Here is a 25,724-nt window from a genome sequence, read left to right as displayed (position 1 = left end):
CATCAGCACTGCACATGACCAGCTCTGCATGGGTCACGGAGGCCCAGGGTTTGAACTGCAGACCTCCCATGTGGTAGACAGACGCCGTAACCACTGGGCCAAGTCCGCTGCCAGGAGTGTCTCTTTTGATTGTTGTAATTCCTATTTCTGTGCGGTACTTTGATACTGTGGTCAACAAATCCTTTGGAACAAGATCCTTATAATAAAAGTTATCCTCGGGGAACAGGTGTAGCTTGATTTGAGTGCAGGCTTCCTATGTACAAAGTCCTAGGTTCACTCCCTGGTACCTACCTCCTTAAAAAAAAAGCCTTGACCTTAAGTGAGTCTAGGAACTTTAGAGCTTCAGTGCTGGGCTGAGCTTGAATTAGCTGAGGAGAAAGTGGCAGAAAGGTTTTCTCATGGGTATTATCTGAAGCTGGGTGACAGGTGGGTTATAATTCTGTACTTTATGTTTCCAGTTATTAAGCTTACAGATAGGTTTTTTTTAACCAAGTTACTAATATTTATTGAGCATTCAGCTTCCACAAAACATCGTCCAAGGTACTTTCCATATGTTACCTCTAAGTATCATAAAAACTTTGTGATGTTTCTTCACCTGCAAAATGAGAATAATAATAATACCTACCTCTTAAAGCTTTTGTGATGATTAAATGGTTAAATCTACTTAAAACTCATGGCTCAGTGCCGACTACTTAGTGAGGGTGAAAAAAATATTAGTTGGTTAGTAATAGCAGTGGTTGTATCTCCATTATTATAAATGTGGAAACGGGATCAGAAAAATTGTTAATTGCCCAAGGTTACACTCCTAGATGTATGTGAGACCAAGATTTTTACCTAGTTTCAAAACTTATTATGCTCTTAAGGATCTTTTTCTTTTTCCCCTTTTTGACTAGAAGCAGGCTTTCTTCCCTCCATCTTCCTGTCTTATGCTCTTTCTTTACTACATTGCTTCTTGAGTTTGGGCTTCGAAGCTAAGAAAAAAATGTTAGGAACATGATTTGGAAGTTTACATTTTTAGCTAACTTTAACTGAGCTCCCAGGCTTACCCAGATACCTTGGAAAAAGTTCTGAGGTGAAGGATTGCATCTTGGGCTGTAGTATATATAGCTTATATGTGTGTTCAGGGGATTGTCATGAGAAAGATAGGAAAACCTCACAAGGGCTGAGAGAGTTGAACACCTATTGGCTGCCTCACCTGGAGAAGAGACAGTGCTCCACTGAGATGTGAGATGTGGTTGGAGCAGTTTGTCTCTTCCATGAATTGCAGATGCTTCCCCAGCAGTAGGATCACCTCAAACCTCTCAAGTCCAAGGCCTCAGGAAGTTCTTTCCACCCTGAGATTTCTGGAGATTCTTTTTTTTTTTTTTTTTTTTTAAGATTTATTTCTCTCCCCTTCCCCCCGTTGTCCGCTCTTGGTGTCCATTCGCTGTATGTTCTACTCTGACTGCTTCCATCCCTATCAGCGGCACCGGGAATCTGTGTCTCCTTTTGTTGTGTCATCCTGCTGCGCCAGCTCTCTGTGTGTGCCACACCATTCCTGGGCAGGCTGCAATTTCTTTTTGCACTGGGCGGCTCTCCTTACGGGGCACACCACTTGCGCGTGGGGCTCCCCTATGTGGGAGACACATGGGTCAAGGAGGCCCTGGGTTTGAACTACGGACCTCCCATGTGGTAGGTGGATGCCCTATCCATTGGGTGAAGTCCGCTTCCCTCTGCGATTCTTGGCACTTCCTCCTTTCAGGTCCCCTCTGCCTTCAAGGTCTTCCATCTGTCTTTATGTGCTTTCTCTGCATTAGTATACTGCTTGACTGTGTATGAAAGTAAACGGTTCTTTTGGTTCTCTCCAAAGAATGTACACAAATAAAAGCATGGTGAGCAATGTGGATGTTACTAAAGATTTCTTAGAGGAAATCTTTTCGATTTCCAGATGGCAGCATACCTGTAGAAAGCCTACTTGATAATTCTAATCTCTGAACACCCACTTGCCTACCTGTTACAGGGGTGGGATTGGGTGGGGGAAGTTTCTCTGGTCATTCCTGCAAGGGTTCAGCCTCTCTGACACTGTCCTCACCTTGGAGAATTCACACTCCTTGCCTCTCTCTCCAAGCAGAGAACTTTGGCTCTTTTACCTCCTGAATTTGAATATACAAACCTGTCAAGGTACTCAGAAGGACAAATGCCTTCTTGTTACTGTGATACTTCTTCCTTAGAAAGCAGTCAGAATTATATTTAGCTAAGACTGTTTACTATTACCTGTTCCACAGAATGTACAGACTCACATTCTAGTAGGTTCCAGGCCTGGTGAGTGATTGGTGAGTTGGAGAGAGGATTTCCTTTCTAATAAGGTTAGCCCTACTTGGCTCAAGCTGTGGTGGTGATGTGTATGTGTAATTCTGTGTTGCCAGATCAGATTTTTCAAGAAAAGTTGGAAATCCAAACTTTGTTGTGAATTTACTTTTTAAAAGTTATCAATTAATAAGCTAACAACAATAAATACCCTCTTGAGACAAAACAAAACTTGTTTGTTATTTCAGGCTTGCCTTCTAAATAGTAATTTATGATATGCAGTCTGGACTTTATTGCCCAAATCTGGAAATCATCTGCTACTTTAGCATTACCTTAGAGTTTAACTTGGTGTTAAAACTAGCCAGGGGAATGGTTTGTATAGCCCAATAGCCAGAGTGTTTTTTTTTTTTTTTTTTTTTTTTTTTTTTTTTTTTATCTTTTTTTTTTTTTATTTTTTATTGAATTTGTAATAATATTACATTAAAAATATATATGTGAGGTCCCATTCAACCCCACCCCCCCACCCCCCACCCCCCCCCAACAACACTCGTTCCCATCATCATGACACATCCATTGGATTTGGTAAGTACATCTTTGGGCACCTCTGCACCTCATATACATTGGTTCACATCATGGCCCATACTCTCCTCTATTCCATCATGTAGGCCCTGTGAGGATTTACAATGTCCGGTGATTACCTCTGAAGCACCATCCAGTAGCCAGAGTGTTTAAGAAGCAAATGTAGTTGTCAGGAAGGAGGGCCAGCCGTTCGCATGTATTTCTTCTTTGGTTTGTGAGTTACTGGAAGTCAGAGGCTTGAGGGAGTGTGGCTTTAATGTCCCAGACCCAGACTAGCAGAGCAGGTGGCTGTGCACTGATGTTTGTGCACTCGCTGCCACTTCTGGCTTGTACCTTTCTACTTGCTAGAGTTACTGTTGTACTCCCTTTTGTACACATAAAGGAGAAAATGAATGATATGTCTTCTCATATATGGTAGGTTTTGTTTTTAATTGAATTTAGCTTTAAGCAGGCACATGTGAACTCCTATTTATCAGAATTCAGACAACCCATTCAGTCTTCTAATTTTGGTTCCTTTATATTCTGTAGTCATAATTTTTACTCTACATTTGAGATGATTATTGCAAGATATAGTATGTTAACTATAGTTTTAGAGTTAATTGGCTTTTAATTCTTGGAAAATATGATTTCCATATGATATATGAATTATGTTAATTGAATTCCACTCACATTTGACAACCATTTCTTATGTAACAATCATTTAATATACTATTTTATAGTGTTTCCAATTTTTTTTCTTCCTTCTATAATACTTGTTACTTCTATATATACGGTCTCACCAAAAGTAACTTTGGCAGCAGCAACTAAGAATAGTGTTGTGGTGAGGAAGTTAGTGCTACTTTTTTGGTGGCATAGGGAGCCGGCTCTGTAACAGAGCAGGGCTGAGAAAGGAACAGGCTATAGTATTAAAACCTAAAACCAGTAATCAGGAGGCAAGTAGGTAGGGCTTGAGCCCATCACTTACTGGTTTTAGGATCATGGGTAAATTATTTACTTAGCTCTTTCTCATTCATGAGAATAATAGTGCTTATTTTGCTTATGGAACAGAGTTGCTGTGAGGATCATGAAACTTGGTTTGGGGAGGCACTGTAAATATGAGGTGACTTGTATATATAATCACTGATAGCAAGATGTTTATGTCATCACTGATGGCTATATTGGGAATGAGTAGAATTAGAATTTGCCTGCATTAAAACATTTAGCCATCACAGAAGTTGCCTCATAGATCGCTATTCTAGGAGTAGACTTTGTTACCATGATGAAAACACCCAAGCCTCTGTGGCAAATATGATGAAATAAAATTGATTTAAAGAAAGGGGCGTTTTTTTTTTTCTTGTTTCCCAGATGATGCTTTAATGTGCATTCTTAAATTCCCTGCAGGTATCAACTCAATTGTGGCCATTGCGTCATACACTGGATACAATCAAGAAGACTCTGTTATTATGAACCGTTCAGCTGTAGATCGAGGGTTTTTCAGGTCAGCTTTTCATGAAATTTGTCAAAACACAAATCCAGTGGAAATACTAATTTTATTTTTACTTTTCTTTTTTATTTTTTTAAAGATATATTTTATTTATTTCTCTCCCCTTCCACCCCGTTGTCTTCTCTCTGTCCATTTGCTGTGTATTCTTCTGCATCTGCTTGCCTTATCAGGCGGCATTGGGAATCTGTGTCTCTTTTTTGTTTCATTATCTTGCTGCATCAGCTCTCCGTGTGTGCAGTGCCACTCCTGGGCGGGCACTCCTTGTGGGGTGCACCCCTACGCAGCACGGCACTCCGTGCACGCAGCAGCACTGCACGTGGGCCAGCTTACCATATGGGTCAGGAGGCACTGGGGATCAAACCCTGGACCCTCCATATGGTAGATGGATGCTCTGTCAGTTAAGCCATGTGCACTTCCCCACTTACTCGTCTTAATATCTGCCATGTCTATGTTTTAAGTACCTCTTTTCATTACTAGTACATTTTAGTTGTGCCTTCTATTTTTTTCATGACTAAATTAACTAGAGATTTGTCTGTTTTATTTTTCGAAGAACCAAGCTTTGGTTTTGGCGATCCTTTGGATTGTATCTTTGTTTCTGTTTTCTACTTTCCTGCTCTTATTTTGTGTTATCTCCTTCATTGTATTTTATTTGGGTTTGTTCCTTTTCTAACTTCTTAAGTTGGATGCTTAACTTATTTTTTCTTCTTTTCTACATAAGCATTTCAGACTATAACTTTTTCTCAAAATACTGCTTTCTTTGTAGCCTATAAATTCTTATTTATTTCTCTCTCCTTCCCCAACCCCCCCCCCATTGTCTGCTCTGTGTCCATTTGCTGCATGTTTTTCTTTTTGTCTGCTTCTGTTGTTGTCAGCAGCACGGGAATCTGTGTTTCTTTTTGTTGTGTCATCTTGTTGTGTCAGTTCTCCATGTGTGAGGCGCCATTCTTGGGCAGGCTGCACTTCCTTTCGTGATGGGCGGCTCTCCTTATGGGGCACACTCCTTGCGCGTGGGGATCCCCTACGCAGGGGACACCCCTGCGTGGCAGGCCGCTCCTTGAGCGCATCAGCACTGCACGTGGGCCAGCTCCACACAGGTCAAGGAGGCCTGGGGTTTGAACCGCAGACCTCCCATGTGGTAGACGGACGCCCTAACCACTGGGCCAAGTTCGCTTCCCTTCTTATGTTTTTTTGTATACAATATGGTTATTATCATTCAGTTCTATATTTAAAATTTTTTCTGGGCGTGGATGTGGCTCAATTGGTTGAGCACCTGCTTCCCACATGGGAGATCCTGGATTGGTGTCCCATGTCTTTTAAAAAAAACACAAACCCAGACAACAAGCAAACATGAAAAATCCAACTCACGGGAGCTGATGTGGCTCAGTGGTTGAGTGCCGGCTTCCCATATATGAGGTCCTGGGTTCAATCCCTGGCCCTGGTACCCCTGCCCCCCTCCCCCAATTTTTTTTTCTATTTAGGAGTATAATTTTAAATTTTTATTTTATTATTCTGTTTTAATTTCAGTCTAGTTAGAGAACAAAACCTGTTGTGTGATAGTTATTCTTGAAGTTTTCCTAAGAAATGCTTTATAGCTTAGAATAGGGCCAATTTTTATAAATGTTTTGTGTGCACTTCAGAAGAATGTGTGTACTTTAAGTGTCCTGCATATGTCTGTTACATGATAGTTACTGTTAAATTCGGTTCTTTCATATCGTCACTGTTTTTGCCTGTTTGACTTATCAGAATTGAGGTGGTGAAATCTCACAGTATGATTGTGGATTTGTCAGTATCTCCCTGTAATTTTTTTCATTCTGTATATATATAAAAAATCCGAAAAAGCTCTTTAAAATAGGTTTAATTGACATGTTTGAAAAGAAACATTTTGGTGGTTTTGAAGGTCAGGCAGGGAGAAATTTTCATCTGACTGCAGAGAAAATTTTTTCTATTAAAATAGTCTTTTGCCTCCATTCATGAAGTTTTATGAATATCCAAGAGATGTATGCTTTTATATGGATGCCTGAAGTTAATTGTAGGGAAATCATTCAGAAAGCACGAGGTCTGATAATGGTCAGAAGCAGCGAAAACACTGCTTCTTATATCTCTCGGGATTTTCAGTTGCTAATATTGTAAGCCTTTTTTTTTTTTTTGGTTTGTTTTTATATTTTATAAGTAAATACATATTTGCATTAGATAATCAAGAAAGGTCTAAAGAAGTAATAAAAATAAATACATGATCTTAGAACAGTTAAAATTGTGATGTGTTTTCCTCTTTTTTCTATTATATTTCAATTGAGTATAATATTGACAGATTGATCTCAAAGCCATGGTATATTAAGGTTGGTTAAAAAACTGGGAATTTAGAAGAGGAATGGATTTTTTTTTTTTCCCTTGTGTATTTTCAGAGGACAGGACTAGGACCAATGGTGAGAAATAGGTTAATATCAAAAACTTCTCACAGGAAGTGTTCATCCAGTATAGATCCTCCGTGACCGTCTTTCAGGGTTGCCATGGAAGAGATTATTACATTGGACAGGGTGTTGGACTCGACTTCAGGTCTCTTTTGATTCTCTAGCCATGTTAAGGTTATAGGTCAAATAGTACATGTGTTGCCAGTGTGATAGTATTTAGGGTTTAACTTTCACTCTTAATAGTTACTCTTGTCCCAGATTCATGGTTTAAATTGTCTTCCAGATACCATGGAATGATTTTTTCTAAGCCCTTTTACTAAAGAAAATAGAAATTACCTTTAGAACCATGTATTTTTTAGGTCTGTTTTCTATCGTTCTTACAAAGAACAGGAGTCTAAAAAAGGATTTGATCAGGAAGAAGTGTTTGAGAAGCCTACACGTGAAACATGCCAGGGTAAGTACTACTGATATTTAAATTATGAAATTCAAAGTTAACCTACTACGCTTTCATAGTTAATTTTGCTGGTTTCCTTATGTTGTTTTTTTTTTAACCATGTAGGAGTATGACTTCTTGTCATTCTTAGAGTTCATATTTAAGAAAATACGTATTTTAGCTAAAAAATATTTGCACCTAGGAGTGGACTTGCTGTAGACCTTCCCTCCTGGTAGGTCCTGCATTGAGGAAGATATTTAGGAAATCAGAGGCTATACGATTTTGTGGGGCACAGTTCACAAGCTCATTCTCACTTGTAGTGTGTCCCTAAGTTTATACATTTGCTTGGGAGCTCTGCTGCCCCAATTGGGCTCTTAATATATAGTTTGATTGTAATGTTTGTAAACAATTAAAAATAAATAATGGGAGAATAGCTAGCATTTATTTCTTCTAGAAAACTCAAACATTTTATTTTCTAGTTATTTATTTTCATAGATACTTTAAAAACTACATGTACAGTAGGATGGATGGCATGTCCCAGGGAAATGGGGTATCTGCTATAGTTTTGACTCCTAATAGTCTCACTTACATGTAATAAAGTATATTTTGTTTCATTAGGTATTTTCCTGTGGTTTTATGGAGTAATGAATTGATGTCCAGTGGAGTTAAGATTATATAAGCTGAAATTCATCATTTTTGTGAGAAGATAGTTTTCAGGAAGCATATCGATATTCTTTCTCTTACAATGTAGAGATTAGGAGATGACAACGCATTTGTTCAAAGCCACTCAGCAGATGTCTGTCATGGGAAAATCTTATTTTTTGATGTTTAATCCAATGTAATTCTCTTTATACTGTGGTATTATACAGAGTTTGGAGTAGTTTGTAATATTTGAAATTAGGGCATTATGTTATTACTAAATACTGATGGTAGAGATTCCTATGAATTTTCCTCTGACTTGGAACTGATTCATGTATGTGGTAAGTGGTTTTATATCTTTGTTGGAGAGTATTTGACATCCTAATACTTTCATATATATGATAGTACCATTTGAAAAATTCCATGTTCGTTTCCTCACAGGTATGAGGCATGCCATTTATGACAAGCTGGATGATGACGGTTTGATAGCTCCTGGGGTTCGTGTATCAGGAGATGATGTTATTATAGGCAAAACAGTCACCTTGCCTGAAAATGAAGATGAATTGGAGAGCACTAACAGACGCTATACCAAAAGAGACTGTAGCACTTTTCTTAGAACCAGTGAGACGGGTATTGTGGATCAGGTTATGGTGACTCTCAACCAGGAAGGATATAAATTTTGTAAAATAAGGGTGAGTATAGCTTTGTCTATGTAGCTATTGATAGGAAGTAAATCATAAAGACTCAATTAATTGATTTTTATATGACTTCAGGTACGCTCTGTTAGAATTCCACAGATTGGAGACAAATTTGCTAGTCGACATGGTCAAAAGGGAACTTGTGGTATTCAGTATAGACAAGAGGTAAGTATCTTTTCATCCCCCTCACTCTTCCCCAAGCTTTTGTTGCACGTTTTATTAAATCAAATTTTGCTTTAACTTAAGAGCCCAAAGGTGGTAAAAGCTTAACTTTTCAGTTTCAGAGTTGAAAAAGTATATGAACATACCATGTTGAGCACAATTTAGGATATACAGAAGTTCAGTTGGAGTCTTTTCTGGTTTTTTGTTTTGTAGCTAAGAATAAGATTTGTGTGGCTTTAATTCTCTTTTTATTATTTTCTTATAGGATATGCCTTTCACCTGTGAAGGTATCACCCCTGATATCATCATAAATCCCCATGCCATCCCCTCTCGTATGACTATTGGTCACTTGATTGAATGTCTTCAGGGGAAGGTAAGAGATTTTCTTTAAAATTATAGGCTCTAAATTAATGTTTCTTCAAAAATGATGATAGGAGATTTTTCTCATTTTTGAGCCAGGATACTTTGGGAAAGGCTAATGTATTTATTTTTCTGCTTTCAAATTTGTTACGATTATGAATATTTTCTTTTTTTAAAGAAATTTCTAGTTATGGCTCACTCAGAAGTTTGTAAAATGTGTTACATCCAACCTCTATAGACAATATGGTTATCCTTTTGACTGGTTCTCTTTTATAGATGAAGAATTAATTATTCTTAGTTCAGTGTGACCTTAATTATTTTATAGGCATAGTGTCAGTTAAGTGAAGGTTTTCTATTCTTCTGGATCTTATTAAGGTAGAGTGGCACAACCTGAAATAAGGATGGCTTAGTGTATTCAAATGCCTTTTGTATGTGTGTGTGTGTGTGTGTGTGTGTTAGGCCTGTAAGTTATTCAGATAGGGAAGGAGGAGGAATGGGAGAAAACAGAGTAGGGCTCCCAGGTGGAGAGGAAGGGGGTGAAAAGTGAATAAAGAGGGCTGAATTACAGACTACAATTTTCCATTATAGGTTATAAATCCCCAGGTTTACTTGCATGGTCACATGGCAGAGTTGAGAGAGGTGCACTAAGGGCAGGTACAGGTCTATAGCCAAGAGAGCGCATGAGAGTTATTTCAGCTATAGGAAGTATTTGGGAGTCTCATTCTTTTGCGCCTCCCATGAATCACTTCCTCTTTTTGAAGGCTTATTATTATTGAGTTGTTTTTCTTTTTAGGTAATTAATTTGTTATAAATATTTTGTGTAAGATTTAATAAAACGAACCTTAAGATATCACAGCTTTCTGTAACATGGATTTTAAGTTCAAAATCCTTCCCTTTATAAGAAAGTGTTTTTTTATTGAATATATTTTTATTGATAATGATTGCAGAAGGAAGAAGCATTTTAAAGACCACTTTGTTTTTTAAAGGTATCAGCTAACAAGGGTGAAATTGGTGATGCCACCCCATTTAATGATGCTGTTAATGTGCAGAAGATTTCTAATCTTTTATCCGATTATGGCTATCATCTCAGAGGAAATGAGGTATGTTTGCTTTTACATTAGTAATTTGTTACATGTATTCTTTTTTGTATGTGTGTAGTTATTTAAAAAATTAAACCTTTTGTTGAAGTATAACATGAACTTCAGATATATGCACAAATTATAAATGTACAGCTTGATGAATTTTTACAAAGTGAACACACCTGTGTGCCTAACCCAGATCAAGAAGAGAAAATTACTAGAACCCTTCTAGGCCTAGAAGCCCTCTTGTGTACCTTCTTCCAGTAACTACCTTCCCCTCAAGGTAATCGCTGTCTTAACATCTGATCCTGTAGATTAGGTTTAAACATTTTTTTTTATATAAATGGAACCATCTGGTATATGTATTCATTGAATTTGTTTAATATTTTATTGAAATCTTGTCTCTTTCAGGTCCTGTACAATGGGTTCACTGGTCGAAAAATCACATCACAAATTTTTATTGGCCCCACTTATTACCAGCGTTTGAAACATATGGTGGATGATAAGATTCATTCTCGTGCTAGGGGACCTATTCAGATCCTTAATAGACAGCCCATGGAGGGTAGATCACGGTAAGAGTGCTGCATCACCATCACCATCACCATCACCATCACCATCACCATCACCATCACCATCACCATCACCATCACCATCACCATCAATATCACCATCACCATCACCATCACCATCACCACTATTATTTTGGAAAATGTTGAACATATACAAAAATAGAATGGCATAATGAATCCCTATGTCTCTGTCACCCCATTTCAACAATTATCAACTCCTTACCAGTCTTGATTCCTCCATCTCTTCTACCAATCCCAGATTATTTTTAAGCTAAGCATATATATGATTTATGAAAGAGCAGTTCTGTATGTGTTACCTCTACCAGTATTTATCATATTAGAAAGGAAGACTGAGATAAACTTAAATATTTATTGATTAAAAGTAACAATAAGAAACCCATTACAGGTTAACATACTCATATTTTTAAGAAAAATATTTTCCACCTAAAAAATTCAGTGAGACAGGTGACATTGGTTTGCATTTTTGTGAATCTCTTTAATGAGCTGGTTTACTTTAAGACAGTTGAATTCTTGTATCTGTGTCTGCATTCATTGCATTGTAGTAGTATTTTGGTCATACAAGTATTAGAGGAAAATCTGATTTCACACAGATATGTGGTTTGAGAAGGGAGGAATATTTTAACAACCTCTTCAGATAATTGTGGATATTCCTTTTAGATGCTATAGCAAAACTTGACAAGTGGTATTTTCTTAAAGGTTAGTTATTATGTGAAATATGAAGCTCTATTGGTGAACTTTTTGTACTTAGTATGTTAAAATCCATTGCTCTTGCATTCTGAATGGATCTTTTACCCAGGCATAATTTTGTAATATGATAATTGGTCACGTGGTAGAAAATATTGGTCCAGTGAGTTGTATATTTTCAAATGTTGATACATTATTATTAAAAAAAAATCACATTTGTTAATACCACCACTGATGTCATCAGAGGAGTCTCTAAATACTGGAAAGTTCTCAAACCCATAGTGGATACAGATTTTCCAGAATTTGATTTTTGCTTGAACACTCCAATTTTTACCATTATCATCTTTAAATTGTATTTCTTGAAGGAAAAGGGTCACTTGGATAATTTTCAGAAAAATTGCTGCCAAATACCTAATGTCAGTTAGTGTATTAGTCAGCCAAAGGGGTGCTGATGAAAAATACCAGAAATCTGCTGGGCATTATAAATGGTATTTATTTGGGGTAGGAGCTTACATTACTAGGCCATAAAGCTAAATTAACTTCCCTCACCAAAGTCTGTTGGAGCAAGATGGCTGTCGATGTCTGTGAGGTTTCAGGCTTCCTGGGTTCCTACATTCCTGGGGTTTACTTTTCTCTGGGTTCAAGGTTCCTTTCTTCCTGGGGCTGATTTCTCTTTCCTCTGCACGCTGACTTCCCAGGCCTCCAGCTTAAGTTCAGCATCAGACTCCAACATCAAAACTCCAACATCAGAAAACCCTCAACTCTGTTCTTTGCCATGACTTTTAACTGTGAGTCCCCACCCACCAAGGGGACACCCTAATCATAATCATGCCAGGAACAGATCAGATTATAAGCATATTCCAATATTTCTTTTTGAAATTAATCAATAATATTAAACTGCTACAGTTACCATAGTTGGTCTGTTAGTTTATTTCCCAAGTAAAAAAGATACTCTGGGAAGCGGTATTGGCCCAGTGGTTAGGGCGTCCGTCTACCACATGGGAAGTCTGCGGTTCAAACCCCGGGCCTCCTTGACCCATGTGGAGCTGGCCCATGCGCAGTGCTGATGCGCGCAAGGAGTGCCCTGCCACTCAGGGGTGTCCAATGTGTAGGGGAGCCCCATGCGCAAGGAATGTGCCCCGTAAGGAGAGCCGCCCAGTGTGAAAGAAAGTGCAGCCTGCCCAAGAAAGGCATCACACACACGGAGAGCTGATACAACAAGATGACGCAACAAAGGGAAACACATATTCCCTGTGTGGCTGATAAGGATGGGAGCGGTCACGGAAGAACACACAGCGAATGGACTCAGAGAGCAGTCAACCGGGGAGGGGGTGGGGGTGGGGGCTAAATAAATAAATAAATCTTAAAAAAAAAAAAAGATACCCTATGAAAAAAGTGACTTTCAGAATAGTGCAAGTGCTTTTCTTCAAGACAACCATCTGACTTAAGTATACAGCAGAAGGCCTTTATGAGAACTTGCCATTTTGTCACAGTCTTATATAACGAAGGCTCAAGATTTAATAAAATGCATTATTTTTATTGCTTCATCAAGGATATTAAGTAAAACTGGGTTTGTTTGTTTTTCCCTTCACCAGGAGTATGTGGCAGTGAAGACTGACTACTAGTTAAGCTTGGTTCTCCTGCCTTGATTTGTGCTAAGGTGTCAGCTGTTTTATTCAGTCACTTTTGCACCAACAGAGCAAATGTCAACACAGTGAAACAGACAAATACTGTGTTGGTAATATTAAAAAAACTGTTTTGGTCCTCATGGGGTCCACAGACCACACTTTGAAAATAACTGCTCCAAAATAAAGTAAAATCCTAACCATAGTACCATCGTAATTCATTAATATTATATTAAATAGCCAGTGTTCAAATTTCCCTGGTTATCACATTTTATATCTCCCTTAAAAAAAAGTCTATATGTTTTCCTTCAACTTTACTTATTTTTAAAATTTCCCCTTGCAATTTATTTTTCGAGGAAATTGCTCAGGATTGTTTATCCTGGAGGGTTTCACAGTTTGGATTGTGTGCTAAATGCATCCCTGTGCTGTTCATAACATCTTTTGTCCCCTATTTTTCTTATAAATATCTAACTAGATATAGTGATTAAATGTAGATTTGAGTTTTTTGGTAGTGATACGTCATAGGAGGTATTGTGTACTTCCAGTACCTGCTTGTCTCTTTGTGATTTTAGCAGCTTTTAATGATCAGTGCCTAAGGCCTTAATTAAACAGTGATTTCTGCGCGGTGAGATTTTATCATTCCTTTTTTATTTATTAACTGGAATAGTTTATAGAAAGAAATGTCTCCACAACTGTTTGCTTACCTGACGACATAATTTATATAGTAAAGGCAGGATAAATGCTTGATCTTTCCCTTTACTTACCATTTTCAAAATAATGAGCTGGTTTTCTAGCATCTTCCAGAGGTCACCAATGATATTTTTGTAATATCATTAATGTAAGAATATTTGATGCATTGTGTGTATTAAATAGCCTAGATTTCTTTCTTACTAATATGCTGCTTTACCTTTGCCCATAGTTAAGGTGGTGCTTGTGATAGAAAATAAGCACAAAATAATCTGTTGTTTCCTCCTTAACAGTGATGGTGGCTTGCGTTTTGGAGAAATGGAACGAGATTGTCAGATTGCCCATGGAGCAGCCCAATTTTTAAGAGAAAGGTTGTTTGAGGCATCAGATCCATATCAGGTTCACGTTTGCAATCTTTGTGGAATAATGGCAATTGCTAACACCAGAACTCATACATACGAATGCAGGGGCTGCCGGAATAAAACTCAGGTATGTATGGACTTCATTGGCAGTTGGTATTTGTTCAGGATATAATCATGCTGGTATAATCATCCCAGCTGAGTAGTGTGGTGAAACAGATTGGCATTTTCACAATTTTGATAATATGCCAGTGAAAGATTTCTAGTTAGATGAGAAAAATGATAAAAAATAAAAGTTTTCTAAAAACTAGTTTAAGTGTGGCAATTTCTCTAAGCAGTTAGATGTTTTGAAATAAGCCTTGTACAAGGAGTTTTTAAACAGTGAGTCTTCCTTAAACTTCCTTAAATGTTGAGGAGGGTGAATATAAATTATCTGGCAGAAATGGCAAACTATCAAAGGCTGTTAAGAGAAAACAACCATTGGCCAAGAGAATAGGATCAGTGTTACCAGCTCACTTATTTATTCACCATCTACAGTGCCAAGTCTTCCCTTTTCATGGGGTAAAGTAGTTGGGTCACTTCACAAGGTACTAGTTACTATTTGTTTCTTCTTTTCAGATTTCTTTGGTGAGAATGCCTTATGCATGCAAACTGCTGTTTCAAGAACTCATGTCAATGAGTATTGCACCCCGAATGATGAGTGTTTAGCACCTTAAAAAAAATTAAAAAAATTCTCAACAAGATATTTGTAAATATCTTTTGTGTTTTGTTTCTGTAGAATGACTTTAAAAACAAACAAATATGTACTGCTTTGCGTGAAAAAGCATTTTATTTAATTGTTTAATGGTATGCATGCTTTTCTTTTGTAAATAGACAATAAAATTTTTTAGATAGTCTTGATGTATTGTCTTTATTTTGTTTATCTCTTTGTAAAACCAGTGACTATAACTAATGTGTTAGTGGATTGGAATAAAAGAAACTGGTTATTAGACTAGAACAGAGGTTGTAGTTTTCTATGACTACTTTAATGTATGTAGAACGATACATTCTGCAGGTTTATAGCTCGGCACCTTCACCTGTTTACAAAAAGAAAATAGAAAAAATGTAAAATTTAGTTACATGTATGGACATGGTTGAGTTTAATTAATTTTCACCTAATTTAGTGTTCCAAACAAAGAAGATATTAAAACGTGGGGATAAAGGATAGATGAGTAACTGTGTAAGTTGATACAGTTGAATGCTCTGTGGAATCTGAGCTTTGTGATCGAGATTTGTGGGAGACAATTTTGCTATACTAGTCAAGGCATAAGAGATGGATCTTAGAAATCTGGAAGAGTACATTTCACAAATGAGCAAGTTGAGATCCATAGAGGTTAAGTGACTTTCCTGTGTCATTCAGCTCTTGTTCAACATTTAAAGTGAAGGAATACTTAGTGGCAGAGCAGAGACTCAGACACCTAAGTAAGCTGTTAGCAACTGCTGTTTCATTGCCTGGCTTTACACATCTTGGCTGAATAGAATCTGAGCAAACACATCTTTACTTGGTATTTTCTTTTTATGTCATAGCTGAATGGTCCTTACAATGGAATGGTTTAACAAATGCTGAAAATAAATTCTGTTTTTCTTATTTTAGGGTTAAGTGAAAGCCAATTCAGACATCAGTCTAATAGAACTATATAAATGTAAAGTAGCAATGCTGTGACATGGTCAAAATGTGTGCTTAAGAGGAAGCTTTTTGGCAGTGAAGTGGAGGTGGAACAGAATAGGGTACTTCCTAATATATTTTTCCTTTTGGCTTTTCCTTATAAAAGTTCAGAGTGAATGACCAGAATTGCCCACACACATTTCCTTTTAAAAGGGAATTTAATATAATAGTTACAACACAAAGGAAAAATGCTATGTAGATACAAAGTTATAGGAAACATAAGTCATTCCAGTCAAGTTTGAAATTTGAATTGTAATTACTGTAAGATCAGGTGAAAACATCTAATGGCATTACGTCATCTATGTGCTCTGCTTTTGATGGCATCCTTAATGCCACTGTGGACTGCTAACATTACAGTAATTCATTAATAGCTATGTCTGATACTTTCATACTTGGTTCTGTTCTTTATTAAGCAAGAGCACTGGTCTTTGAAATGGCTGTGATATTTATTCCATACCTTTTTTCACTGGTATTTCATGTAAGGAATCGACTACTGTAATTTTTGCTGATGCTGAAGCCTGTCCTTGGGAATTGGATGCATGACACTCATATTCTCCAGCATCTTCCTTACTTAGAGGAGATACCTGTGAAAGAAAAAGATCTTTAGTTCCTCTCTGGTGGTCTGGTCTGGTGGTCTTCAATTAGGTCATTATTTCATAAGTTTCCTAAGATGATGAGGAAATTTCATAGTGAAGTATTGCTAGAAGGAGTTCAAGTCCTTCTAAGAGACTTGATCTTCAAGCCCTGTGATAACAGACTTTATAGAGCTGCAGTATTCGGTCAGCTGGAGGATTCATATTCTGAGAAATGTCAGAAACAACTTTTGATCGTATGTTAAAAACTGGTAGGTAGGTGCATATATGTGTTTGAGAGAGACCGTGATAGGGCATATGACTCATAGTATCAAATGCCAAGTCAAATAAACTACTTATGAACACTTGGGGAAAAAATGTAGTTCCTGCTTATTCACTGGTTGTTTCTAAAACATCCAATAAACCTCAGTTCTTCCTTTAGTTCACTCTGAAGGAGGAGCTTCAACCCCGTTGTAGGGCTGTTTCAAAGAAATGTGGAAGAACAAATACATTCAGGATGGCAGCACATTGGGCACCAGTGCTAGGCCTGCTTGTATCTAATATTTTCAGAATGAAATTTCCAACAGCTCTTGGTACTCACCAGCACCCAACCAGTTACTTCATGCTTTTCTGGGCCACCTCGGGTCTGAATGGCCAGGTTGTCTCGGTCACCAGGCAAGAGTTCTGTCCTTTGAACGCCATATTGACCCCTTCTTACCTGCAAAAACAAAAGGAAATAGTCTCAGTTTTGTGCACTGAATGATCAACTTGTAAGTGGCCACATTCCTAGAACTGCACAGGATGCACATGTTCTAATTGGATTAAACTCAGCAATTTATTCATGTATTTTTTTAAATTATTCAAGTTGTGAACTCTCAGTCATGCACATGTGTGGAATTCCCATACAACACCCCTCAACCAATACACTACATTTTTGTGGAACATTGGTTTTCAGATGATGAGATAACATCATCAGACTATTACCACTAACTATGGTCTATGGTATACATTTGGTATATTTTTTCCATACCCCTTATTATTAGCACAGTACATCTTTGGCATTGATGGAAGAATATTACAGTATTACTGTTGACTACAGTCCATAGGTTACATTAATTGTATTTTTCCCATGCTTCACATCCTCATCACCTTGCAATAGTGATGTACCTTTGTTTTTGTTCATAGAAAGACAGTTTTGTATTTATACTCTTAATCACCATTCTCATTCATCTCTGGGTTCACTGTGTTATTCAGTTCCTAGATTATTCTCTAGCTTTCTTTGAACTGATATTTAATCCCTAGACTACCCTTTTCAGGGACAATCCCATTTATAAATCAGCTGTGTTAGCCCTACTCACTATAATGTGTTATCAACTCTATCCATTTCTACACTTTTACAGTCAAGTTATTAAAACTTCTATAGACATCAAATATCAATACCCCTTCTCAGCCCTCCTCTTATTTCATAATAACCTATAGTCTAGGTTTTAACTCCATGCATTTATTTTTCATATTTAGTTCATACTAGTGAGACCATGTACTATTTGTCCTTTTATGTCTGGCTTATTTCACTTAGCATAATGTCTTCAAGGTTCATCCATGTTAACATATGTGTCCCAATTTCCTTTCTTCCCAGAGGAGCATGGTATCCCATCATATCTATATACCACATTTTGTTTATCCACCATGTATTATCTTTTCCTGAGCACTTTTAAAATATAGCTCATCTCATTTCTTCCTGCCACTTTCCCTATAAGCTTATACATTTTAAATTAATATTGTTTTCTGCATTCTTGGGGGATACACATCACCATACTTTCCTGGTTTTGTCTACTCATGCCCTTCTAAGTGTTAGGCCTTTTTTTAAACTTGCCTTTTTGATTCTGACAAGCTGTGTCACTCAGTGCTAGGTTTGATGCTTGGAACTTTGAGTGGGAGCGCAAATCCAGGGGCTCTTCCTCAGTAGCTTCATCTATGGGAAGTAGTGGTTTGATTCCAAAGACAATACCATTACTTTGTTCTTGAAGGCTAAGGATTAATCAAATAATTTACTGAAGACCTGAGAGCAAAATCCCTGTCAGGTATAGGCTGCTGTCATTGGTCTCTTATGACAATACTTGGTGCTAAGCCCTGTGCATGTCACAAGATTAAGAAGGATGGGTTAAGGGATGTGGATGTGGCTCAAGTGACTGGGCTCCTTCTACCATATGGGAGGCCCTGGGTTCGATCCCCGGGGCGAAGGCAAACTGGCCCGTGCCATGGAGAGCTGGTGGACTGTGCCTTGGACAGCTGGTGAAGCAAGATGATGCAACAAAGGGACACGCAGAAGAGAGACAGATGCAGCAGACCATGGAGATGAGGTGGCTCAAGCAATTGAGTGCCTCTTTCCCACACCAGAGGTCCTGGAATCGGTTCCTGGTGCCTTCTAAAGAGAAAGATGAGAGAAAGAAAACAGACAGGGAAAGGAACACACACAGCGAATGGACACAGAGCAGACAGCAAGTGCAAATAACAAGGGTGTGGGGGGGTGAAGACAGATGGGTTAAGAAGAAATTCAGTTTCCTTGGTTAGAGGCCAATGGTGAATACCATTCTAATTTTTTCCTTCAGTTTAAAGGGCAAACTGTGTTCATTATATAAACTTTGGAAGATAAACAAAAATATACAGAAGAATAAAATTTACTTGTAACTCCCCTGTACATATACATTTGGCATAAATTTCTAGATGTGTTGCTGAGTCAATGTTACAAATATTTCAAGGCTTTTTGATAATGGTAGCTTTTTTAAAAATCAAAGGATACATGAAGTATTTTGTTTATTCCATCTCAGGCCTCCTTTAAGAGGCACGGCGGTATTTATTGATATTACCTTTGTAATTTGGAAAAAGGATTTGCAATCCCCAAAAGGTAGATTCCTTTTCGTTTTCTTATATAATAAAGCAAATCTTGAGTCAAAAAAGAGTAGATCAGGATGTGTAATTTTTTTTAGAATGCACTCTTAGTGTGGTTTCTCCCACATGTGCTCTAGGCCCACTCCCACCATTTCCTGTTATTAAGTATTATCTAAGCTTCAAACACACCCCATTCCAAACAGCTGATGGGGCTGAGGCTCAGCAAACCACGTGTGATAAGGCCAACTCCTACCTTAAAGGTTCTGAAAGGCCTAATTTTGAAGGAATGTTCAGGCAGGCAGGAAAAGAAACATCCAAGTGCTTGGTAGGAATTCTAAGTGTTTTGTCTTCCCTGTAAGCATCATCTTTGACTAACAGGGTTAAGTTTAACATGTCTATTTCAGTTCCTTTCTCCATTTAAAAATATTGCGCCTGGAATCTTCATAGACTAGGGGTTTGCTGAAAAGGTAAGGGACCTGTTAACATCAGCACAGTAACAACTACTGATAAGGAAAATGCAGGCAACTCGCCAGCCTGTGTCCAGTGCAAGAATCGTGGCCTGAAGTGTCTGGAGAGTAGCAGAGGGTGTCCCCTATTAGTTCTGCTATTGCTAAGAGCCCTTGAGCAAGAAAGACATGCTACTCTCTTTGAACCTCAGTTGCTCTGTTTAACAAGTTGGGATTCTAATATTCATTTATATATTTAAAATTTATATGCTTAAATTGGATTTGAACAGTATGTAATCTTAAATACAAGTCTGTGTTCTTAGAAGTTTGGCTACAAGCAGAGTGGAGAAAACAAATGGCTGTTTATTTAGGTCAGTGACTTGCCTAGTTTTTTTTTTTTTTTTAAAGATTTTATTTATTTTTAAAATTTATTTCTCTCCCCTTCCTCTCCACCCACCCCCCAGTTGTCTGTTCTCTGTGTCTATTTGCTGCGTGTTCTTCTTTGTCCGCTTCTGTTGTTGTCAGTGGCACAGGAATCTGTTTCTTCTTGTTGCGTCATCTTGCTGTGTCAGCTCTCCGTGTGTGTGGCGCCATTCCTGGGCAGGCTGCCCTTTCTTTCACACTGGGCGGCTCTCCTTATGGGGCACACTCCTTGCGTGTGGGGCTCGCTTACGTGGGGACACCCCTGCATGGCATGGCACTCCTTGTGCGCATCAGCACTGCGCATGGGCCAGCTCCACACGGGTCAAGGAGGCCTGGGGTTTGAACTGTGGATCTCCCATGTGGTAGATGGATGTCCTAACCACTGGGCCAAGCCCTCTTCCCTTGCCTAGTTTTTTGACATGGCATTGTGTCTGGAATATTCAAACGAATTTTATGAAATGATGTGATTCTTAAGATATCTTATACTTTACTCTTTTTCCTTAAAAGAAAATGGTGGTTGTGATTTTAAGACTCACCAATGGGTCATGGATTTGTCCATGTGGCAAATCACATCATGAAAGCAGAGGCAAATCCACAAAGCACAGCAGTTGAGTTTTTGCTTCTTTCTGGTGTCTTGAAAATTTCTTTCTTTTTTCAGTCCTTCCTCCCTCTAGCCCCCAACTAGAGCCACAGAGTTGACGGTATTTAGTCATGGTGCTTTTGAAATGCCCTAAGGACAAATCCTCAGCGAGGGCTATGTCCCAAAGCTTATAGGACAAGATTCCTGAAGCAGATTTATCCCCTTGGGATGTGTGTACTTTACTTGGAGTGGGGCAGAGCAAGGACCGAAGAAATTCTTCTCTGCCAAGATTTGTTAGTAAGGTCACATGCCCTTGGACACTTTGCTCACCCTGGCTTCTCATTGTGTAAGTATCCCTAGAGAACTGCAGCAGAACTTTTTATGAGTATTCCTTGGAAATGTTGCTCCTCTGCCTCTCCACCCCCTGAATAAACCACTGTCCTCCAAATAAGCAATGAGCAGCCATCAGCAGCTTCCGCCTTAAAGTTGAAGAGGACCTTGAGAGCTTGTTTGGAGGTTCTAGCAGGGGAGCGCAGCTACTCGTATACCCTTGACCGAAGAACGGTCCTCCTCTAGCGGGGAAGGTCGTCCTCTTCGACCGAGTGCGCAGCTTCGGGAGGGACACACATGGAGCGGTGAGGGAGGAAGGGGACACCCGCCTAGCCAGCCAGATCAGCCGAATCAACCCTGGCGATCAATGGGGTGACAGATGTCGCAGCCAGATCGCCCAAAGTGGACATGGTGGCTGATGGGTATGGGGAAAGGCAGGAAGAGATGAGAGGTGGAGGCGTCTTTGGGACATGGAGCTGCCCTGGATGGTGCTTCAGGGGCAATCACTGGACATTGTAAATCCTCACAGGGCCCACTGGATGGAATGGGGGAGAGTATGGGCCATGATGTGGACCATTGACCATGAGGTGCAGAGGTGCCCAAAGATGTACTTACCAAATGCAATGGATGTGTCATGATGATGGGAATGAGTGTTGCTGGGGGGGGAGAGGTGGGGTGGGGGTGGTGGGGATGAATGGGACCTCATATATATATATATTTTTAATGTAATATTATTACAAAGTCAATTAAAAAAAAAAAACTGAAAAAAAAAAAAAAAAAAGTTGAAGAGGAACCTCTCCACTCCTACCCGGGGGTGCATTTGGCCCTTCACTGCAGCCTTTTACAGAAGTTTCAGCTCCTAAGGCTGTGGTACCTCTGTGTTGCCTCTGCCCACCCCACCTGCAGGCATTTTCTGGTAGTCTTCAACCAGGAGGTTCCAGTGGGGGTGGCAAGCTCAGGGACCCAAGCCCTCTGGCCACATGGGGGAGCCAGAGGATGACAGGTGATCCAACCTGGGACAGAGTCCTTCAGTGGGACTTTTAAATTGCAGCAGGGAGAGGGGAAGCCCTTTCTTTCCCCTGGGGTCTTTTTAAGCTGTAATAATAATGTAATAATGTGAGCTTGGCGCTGCCCGTGTCAGTATCACCCACTGTGTGGAGGAAGCTTGCTTGCTTTCTCTGTTTTTAAATTTATTTTTTTAGAACAGTTCTAAGTTTATAGAAAAATCATGTAGAAAGTAGATTTCCTATGTACTCCCCTCTCCCACCCCTACAGTTTTTCCCCATTATTGGCATTTTGCACTGGTGTGGTACATTTGTTCCAATTGATGAATCAATATTGTTATATTTTTATTATTAACTGAAGTCCCTATTTTACATAAGGGGTCACTCTTTGTGTTGTACAATACTGGTTTTACTAAAAAAAATTTTTTTTTGTGTGTGGTAACCCATATACAACGTAAAATTTCCTACTTTAACCACTTTCAAGTATACAATTCAGTGGTGTAAATTCACATTCACAATGTTGTGCTATCGTCAACACCATCCATTGCCAACACTTTTCTATCATGTTAAACAGAAACCCTGTACTGCTTAGTATTAACTCCCCATTCCCAAGCCTCACCCCTGATAGACTGTATACAGATTACTGGCTGTGAATTTGTATAGTCTAGTTATTTCATATCAGTGACATCATACGATATTTTGTCCTGACTTGTTTCACTCAACATGATTACTCTGAGGTTCATCCAAGTTGCTGCCAGTATAGAGGAAGCTTTCTGAGCTAGAGTTAGTGTTGAAGAAATTGTGTACCTGGATCTAGCTGTCCTTGAGAAGGGAACCATCCCTTTTTTTTTTTCTTCTTTTGTCTCAGCTAGTTTGAAGTGAGTTTCTACAACTTGCAAGAAAGAGTTCTGACTAGAGGGGCCAACATTCCAGAGTTCCAGAAGTTGCTCCTGTGGTCAGACACCGAGCAAACAAAATAATCAGCAATGACCATCATCTATTCTGAAGTAATCTAGCTAAAAAGATGTGTCTGATTACTCCATTTGACTTAAACTAGGTTTCCTTTTTGGTAGCATGAGTTTGATGATTTTTATGTCACAGGATTGCTGTGGGGCTTAAAAAAGTCAAAATGTAGAAAAAAGCGCAAATATGTAAAAGAATGTACGTTATATTTGTGAAGTATTATTTGATCTGGCAAATGAGTGTTTCCTTTTCCTTTCTACAGACATGCTGAGAACACGTTGTCCTTCAAATGTGAAGATAATGCTGTAAGATACTGCCACTCCAAAGGAAAAAATTTCCAGGAACGGTAACTATGCGTATGGCAATAAGCCAAGTGATTTTACCTGCACTGCACTATAAGCCACTTTTATGGTATAGTTAGAAACTGAGGCTTAGGACAGTGGTTCTCTCTTTGGGGTTAGTTTTCTCCAGGGACATTTGGCAATGTCTGAAGACATCTTGGGCTGTCACAACTAGGGGGTGGGCACCACTGGCATCCAAGGGTAGAGGTCAGGGGTGCTGCAAAACATGGTACAATGTACAGTACAGCCCAATACATCCAAGAATTGTCTGGCCCAAAATGTCAACAGTACTGAGAAACCCTGGTTCAGAAGTCAGCCAGCCTGGCTGAGGAATGCGTGCTGTACCGTCTCCACCAGGGACACACACTCACACACACTTGCACACAGGTACACAAGCGCACACTCTCAGAGGCTGGGTTTGGGTGTTCAGTACTATAGTTCTTCCAGTTTCAGAGTTCTCTGTTAGGGCCCCACTACCAGCAAAGCGGGGCAGGGACTACTTTGTAGGTCAGCCAAAACACCGGCTGGATCAGGGCGGTGTGTGCGGGCCTGCCGAAACGCTTCGCCTGTGAGGAGCGGCAGGCGGTGGGGCAGGAGGCGGTTGTGAGGTTACTGCCCTCCTTGTGCAGTCCAAAGGAGACTTACACCACTGACCTTGTTCCAGATGAGGACAGGGGTTGGGATTCCGATGACCTCGCAGCTTAAGTACACCTGGGCTCCCGTAACATTCCAGATGTCCTTGGGGGGCGTCACAATGGAAGGGCCTACAAGAGAGGGTACAAAGCCAAATATGTCTTTTAAACAGTCTTCAACATTAGTCAGCCTCCTAGGAAGGAAATACTTGATGACTTTTATAAGGTCATCCCTTCTGTGGATTATCTGAAGCAATTTTGAAGACCAGACTGGCATCCCTCCCTGATACCAGCATGATTTTAAGCCCTGCCTTGGGAATGCATAATCTAAATGAACAAAAACAGTTAGGAAGAAAAACCTGTTATTTATAAAATTTACTTCTCCCCTAAATCATGCTCAGGGAAACCAACTTTGGCCCAGTGGTTAGGGCGTCCGTCTACCACATGGGAGGTCCGCGGTTCAAGCCCCGGGCCTCCTTGACCCGTGTGCAGCTGGCCCATGTGCAGTGCTGATGCGCGCAAGGAGTGCCGTGCCACACAGGGGTGTCCCCCGCGTAGGGGAGCCCCACGCGCAAGGAGTGCACCCATAAGGAGAGCCGCCCAGCGCGAAGGAGGGAGCAGCCTGCCGAGGAATGGCGCCGCCCACACTTCCCGTGCTGCTGACGACAACAGAAGCGGACAAAGAAACAAGACGCAGCAAAAAGACACAGAAAAACAGACAACTGGGGGAGGGGAGAGGAATTAAATAAAAATAAATCTTAAAAAAAAAAAATCATGCTCAAGTGTTTTTTTTAAAGATTTATTTTATTTATTTCTTCCCCCTCCCCCCAACTGTTTGTTTTCACTGTCTACTTTCTGTGTCTGTTCATTGTGTGCTCTCTGTGTGTGCTCGTCTTCTTTTTAGGCGGCATCAGGAATTGAACCTGGGACCTCCCATGCGGGAGGGAGGCACTCAATCATTTGAGCCACCTCCACTCCTGCTTGTTGTGTCTCCTCATTGCATCACTTGGTGTGTCATCTTGTTGAGTCAGCTTGCCATGACAGCCCATTGCGTCAGCTCACTGTCTTGCTTGTCTTCTATAGGAGGCACTGGGAACTGAACCAGGTACCTACCATGTGGTAGGTGGGCACCCAACTGCTTGAGCCACATCTGCTTCCCTCAAATGAGTTTTTTTTATACTTTTAAAAATTATCTTTTTTTTTTAAAGATACATAGATCACACACAAAAATGAGTTCTAAAAAAAAATGATTTATTTACTTTAATTTTATTTATCCCTCTCTCCCCCAGATGGTTTTCTCATCTGCCTGCTCATTGTTTGTTCTCCTTCTCCAGGAGGTATTGGGAACCTAACTCGGGACCTCCCACATGAGAGGTGAGCACCCACGGCCTGAGCCACATCTGCTCTCTGCAGGGTGAGGCATCTGCTGACATGTGGTACCTGCTCATTGCAGTGACATCTGCTCATCTTCTTTTAGGAGGCACTGGGACCTGAACCCGAGACCTCCCATGTGGTAGGTGGGTGCCCAACTGGTTGAGCCACATCTGCTTTCCTCAAAGGAGTTTTAATTCACCAGCTGTTTTGCATCATTGGGGACTTTTCCTTTAATAGAATGAAATTTTAGTTCCAAAATGTCTATTTTTTTGTTGACTAGTATTTCTGTTTTGGGGAAAGGGCAACAACCAACTCTTACTTGGATAATGAAAGAAAAAAAAAAATCTATGAAGATATTTGAAAATGTGCGAGCACCCAGCAAAGACAGAGGTC

General features: G+C 39.6%; 2 protein-coding genes across 2 annotated transcripts in view; one reads left to right on the top strand and one right to left on the bottom strand.

The window, feature by feature from the left end:
• POLR2B (RNA polymerase II subunit B) overlaps window positions 1–14,970 on the top strand; it is a 57,719-nt gene extending 42,749 nt beyond the window's left edge. Inside the window, exons 17-25 of the mRNA XM_004483866.3 lie at window positions 4,246–4,342; window positions 7,116–7,210; window positions 8,270–8,520; window positions 8,602–8,691; window positions 8,954–9,061; window positions 10,035–10,148; window positions 10,539–10,699; window positions 14,007–14,202; window positions 14,691–14,970. Coding sequence (XP_004483923.1) covers window positions 4,246–4,342; window positions 7,116–7,210; window positions 8,270–8,520; window positions 8,602–8,691; window positions 8,954–9,061; window positions 10,035–10,148; window positions 10,539–10,699; window positions 14,007–14,202; window positions 14,691–14,780 — 1,202 coding nt within the window. The 3' untranslated portion in view covers window positions 14,781–14,970. The remainder of the gene's footprint in view (window positions 1–4,245; window positions 4,343–7,115; window positions 7,211–8,269; window positions 8,521–8,601; window positions 8,692–8,953; window positions 9,062–10,034; window positions 10,149–10,538; window positions 10,700–14,006; window positions 14,203–14,690) is intronic.
• The window catches only part of IGFBP7 (insulin like growth factor binding protein 7), a 66,476-nt gene continuing 55,634 nt past the window's right edge, over window positions 14,883–25,724 (bottom strand). Inside the window, exons 2-5 of the mRNA XM_023586179.2 lie at window positions 23,980–24,089; window positions 16,951–17,067; window positions 16,235–16,361; window positions 14,883–15,148 (exon numbers count right to left, since the gene is read on the bottom strand). Coding sequence (XP_023441947.2) covers window positions 15,129–15,148; window positions 16,235–16,361; window positions 16,951–17,067; window positions 23,980–24,089 — 374 coding nt within the window. The 3' untranslated portion in view covers window positions 14,883–15,128. The remainder of the gene's footprint in view (window positions 15,149–16,234; window positions 16,362–16,950; window positions 17,068–23,979; window positions 24,090–25,724) is intronic.

Source organism: Dasypus novemcinctus, chromosome 1, assembly GCF_030445035.2.
Source record: "Dasypus novemcinctus isolate mDasNov1 chromosome 1, mDasNov1.1.hap2, whole genome shotgun sequence".
Taxonomy (NCBI): Eukaryota; Metazoa; Chordata; class Mammalia; order Cingulata; family Dasypodidae; genus Dasypus; species Dasypus novemcinctus.
Note: the sequence above shows the minus strand (reverse complement) of the source record. Positions and strands in the feature narration are given on the sequence as shown.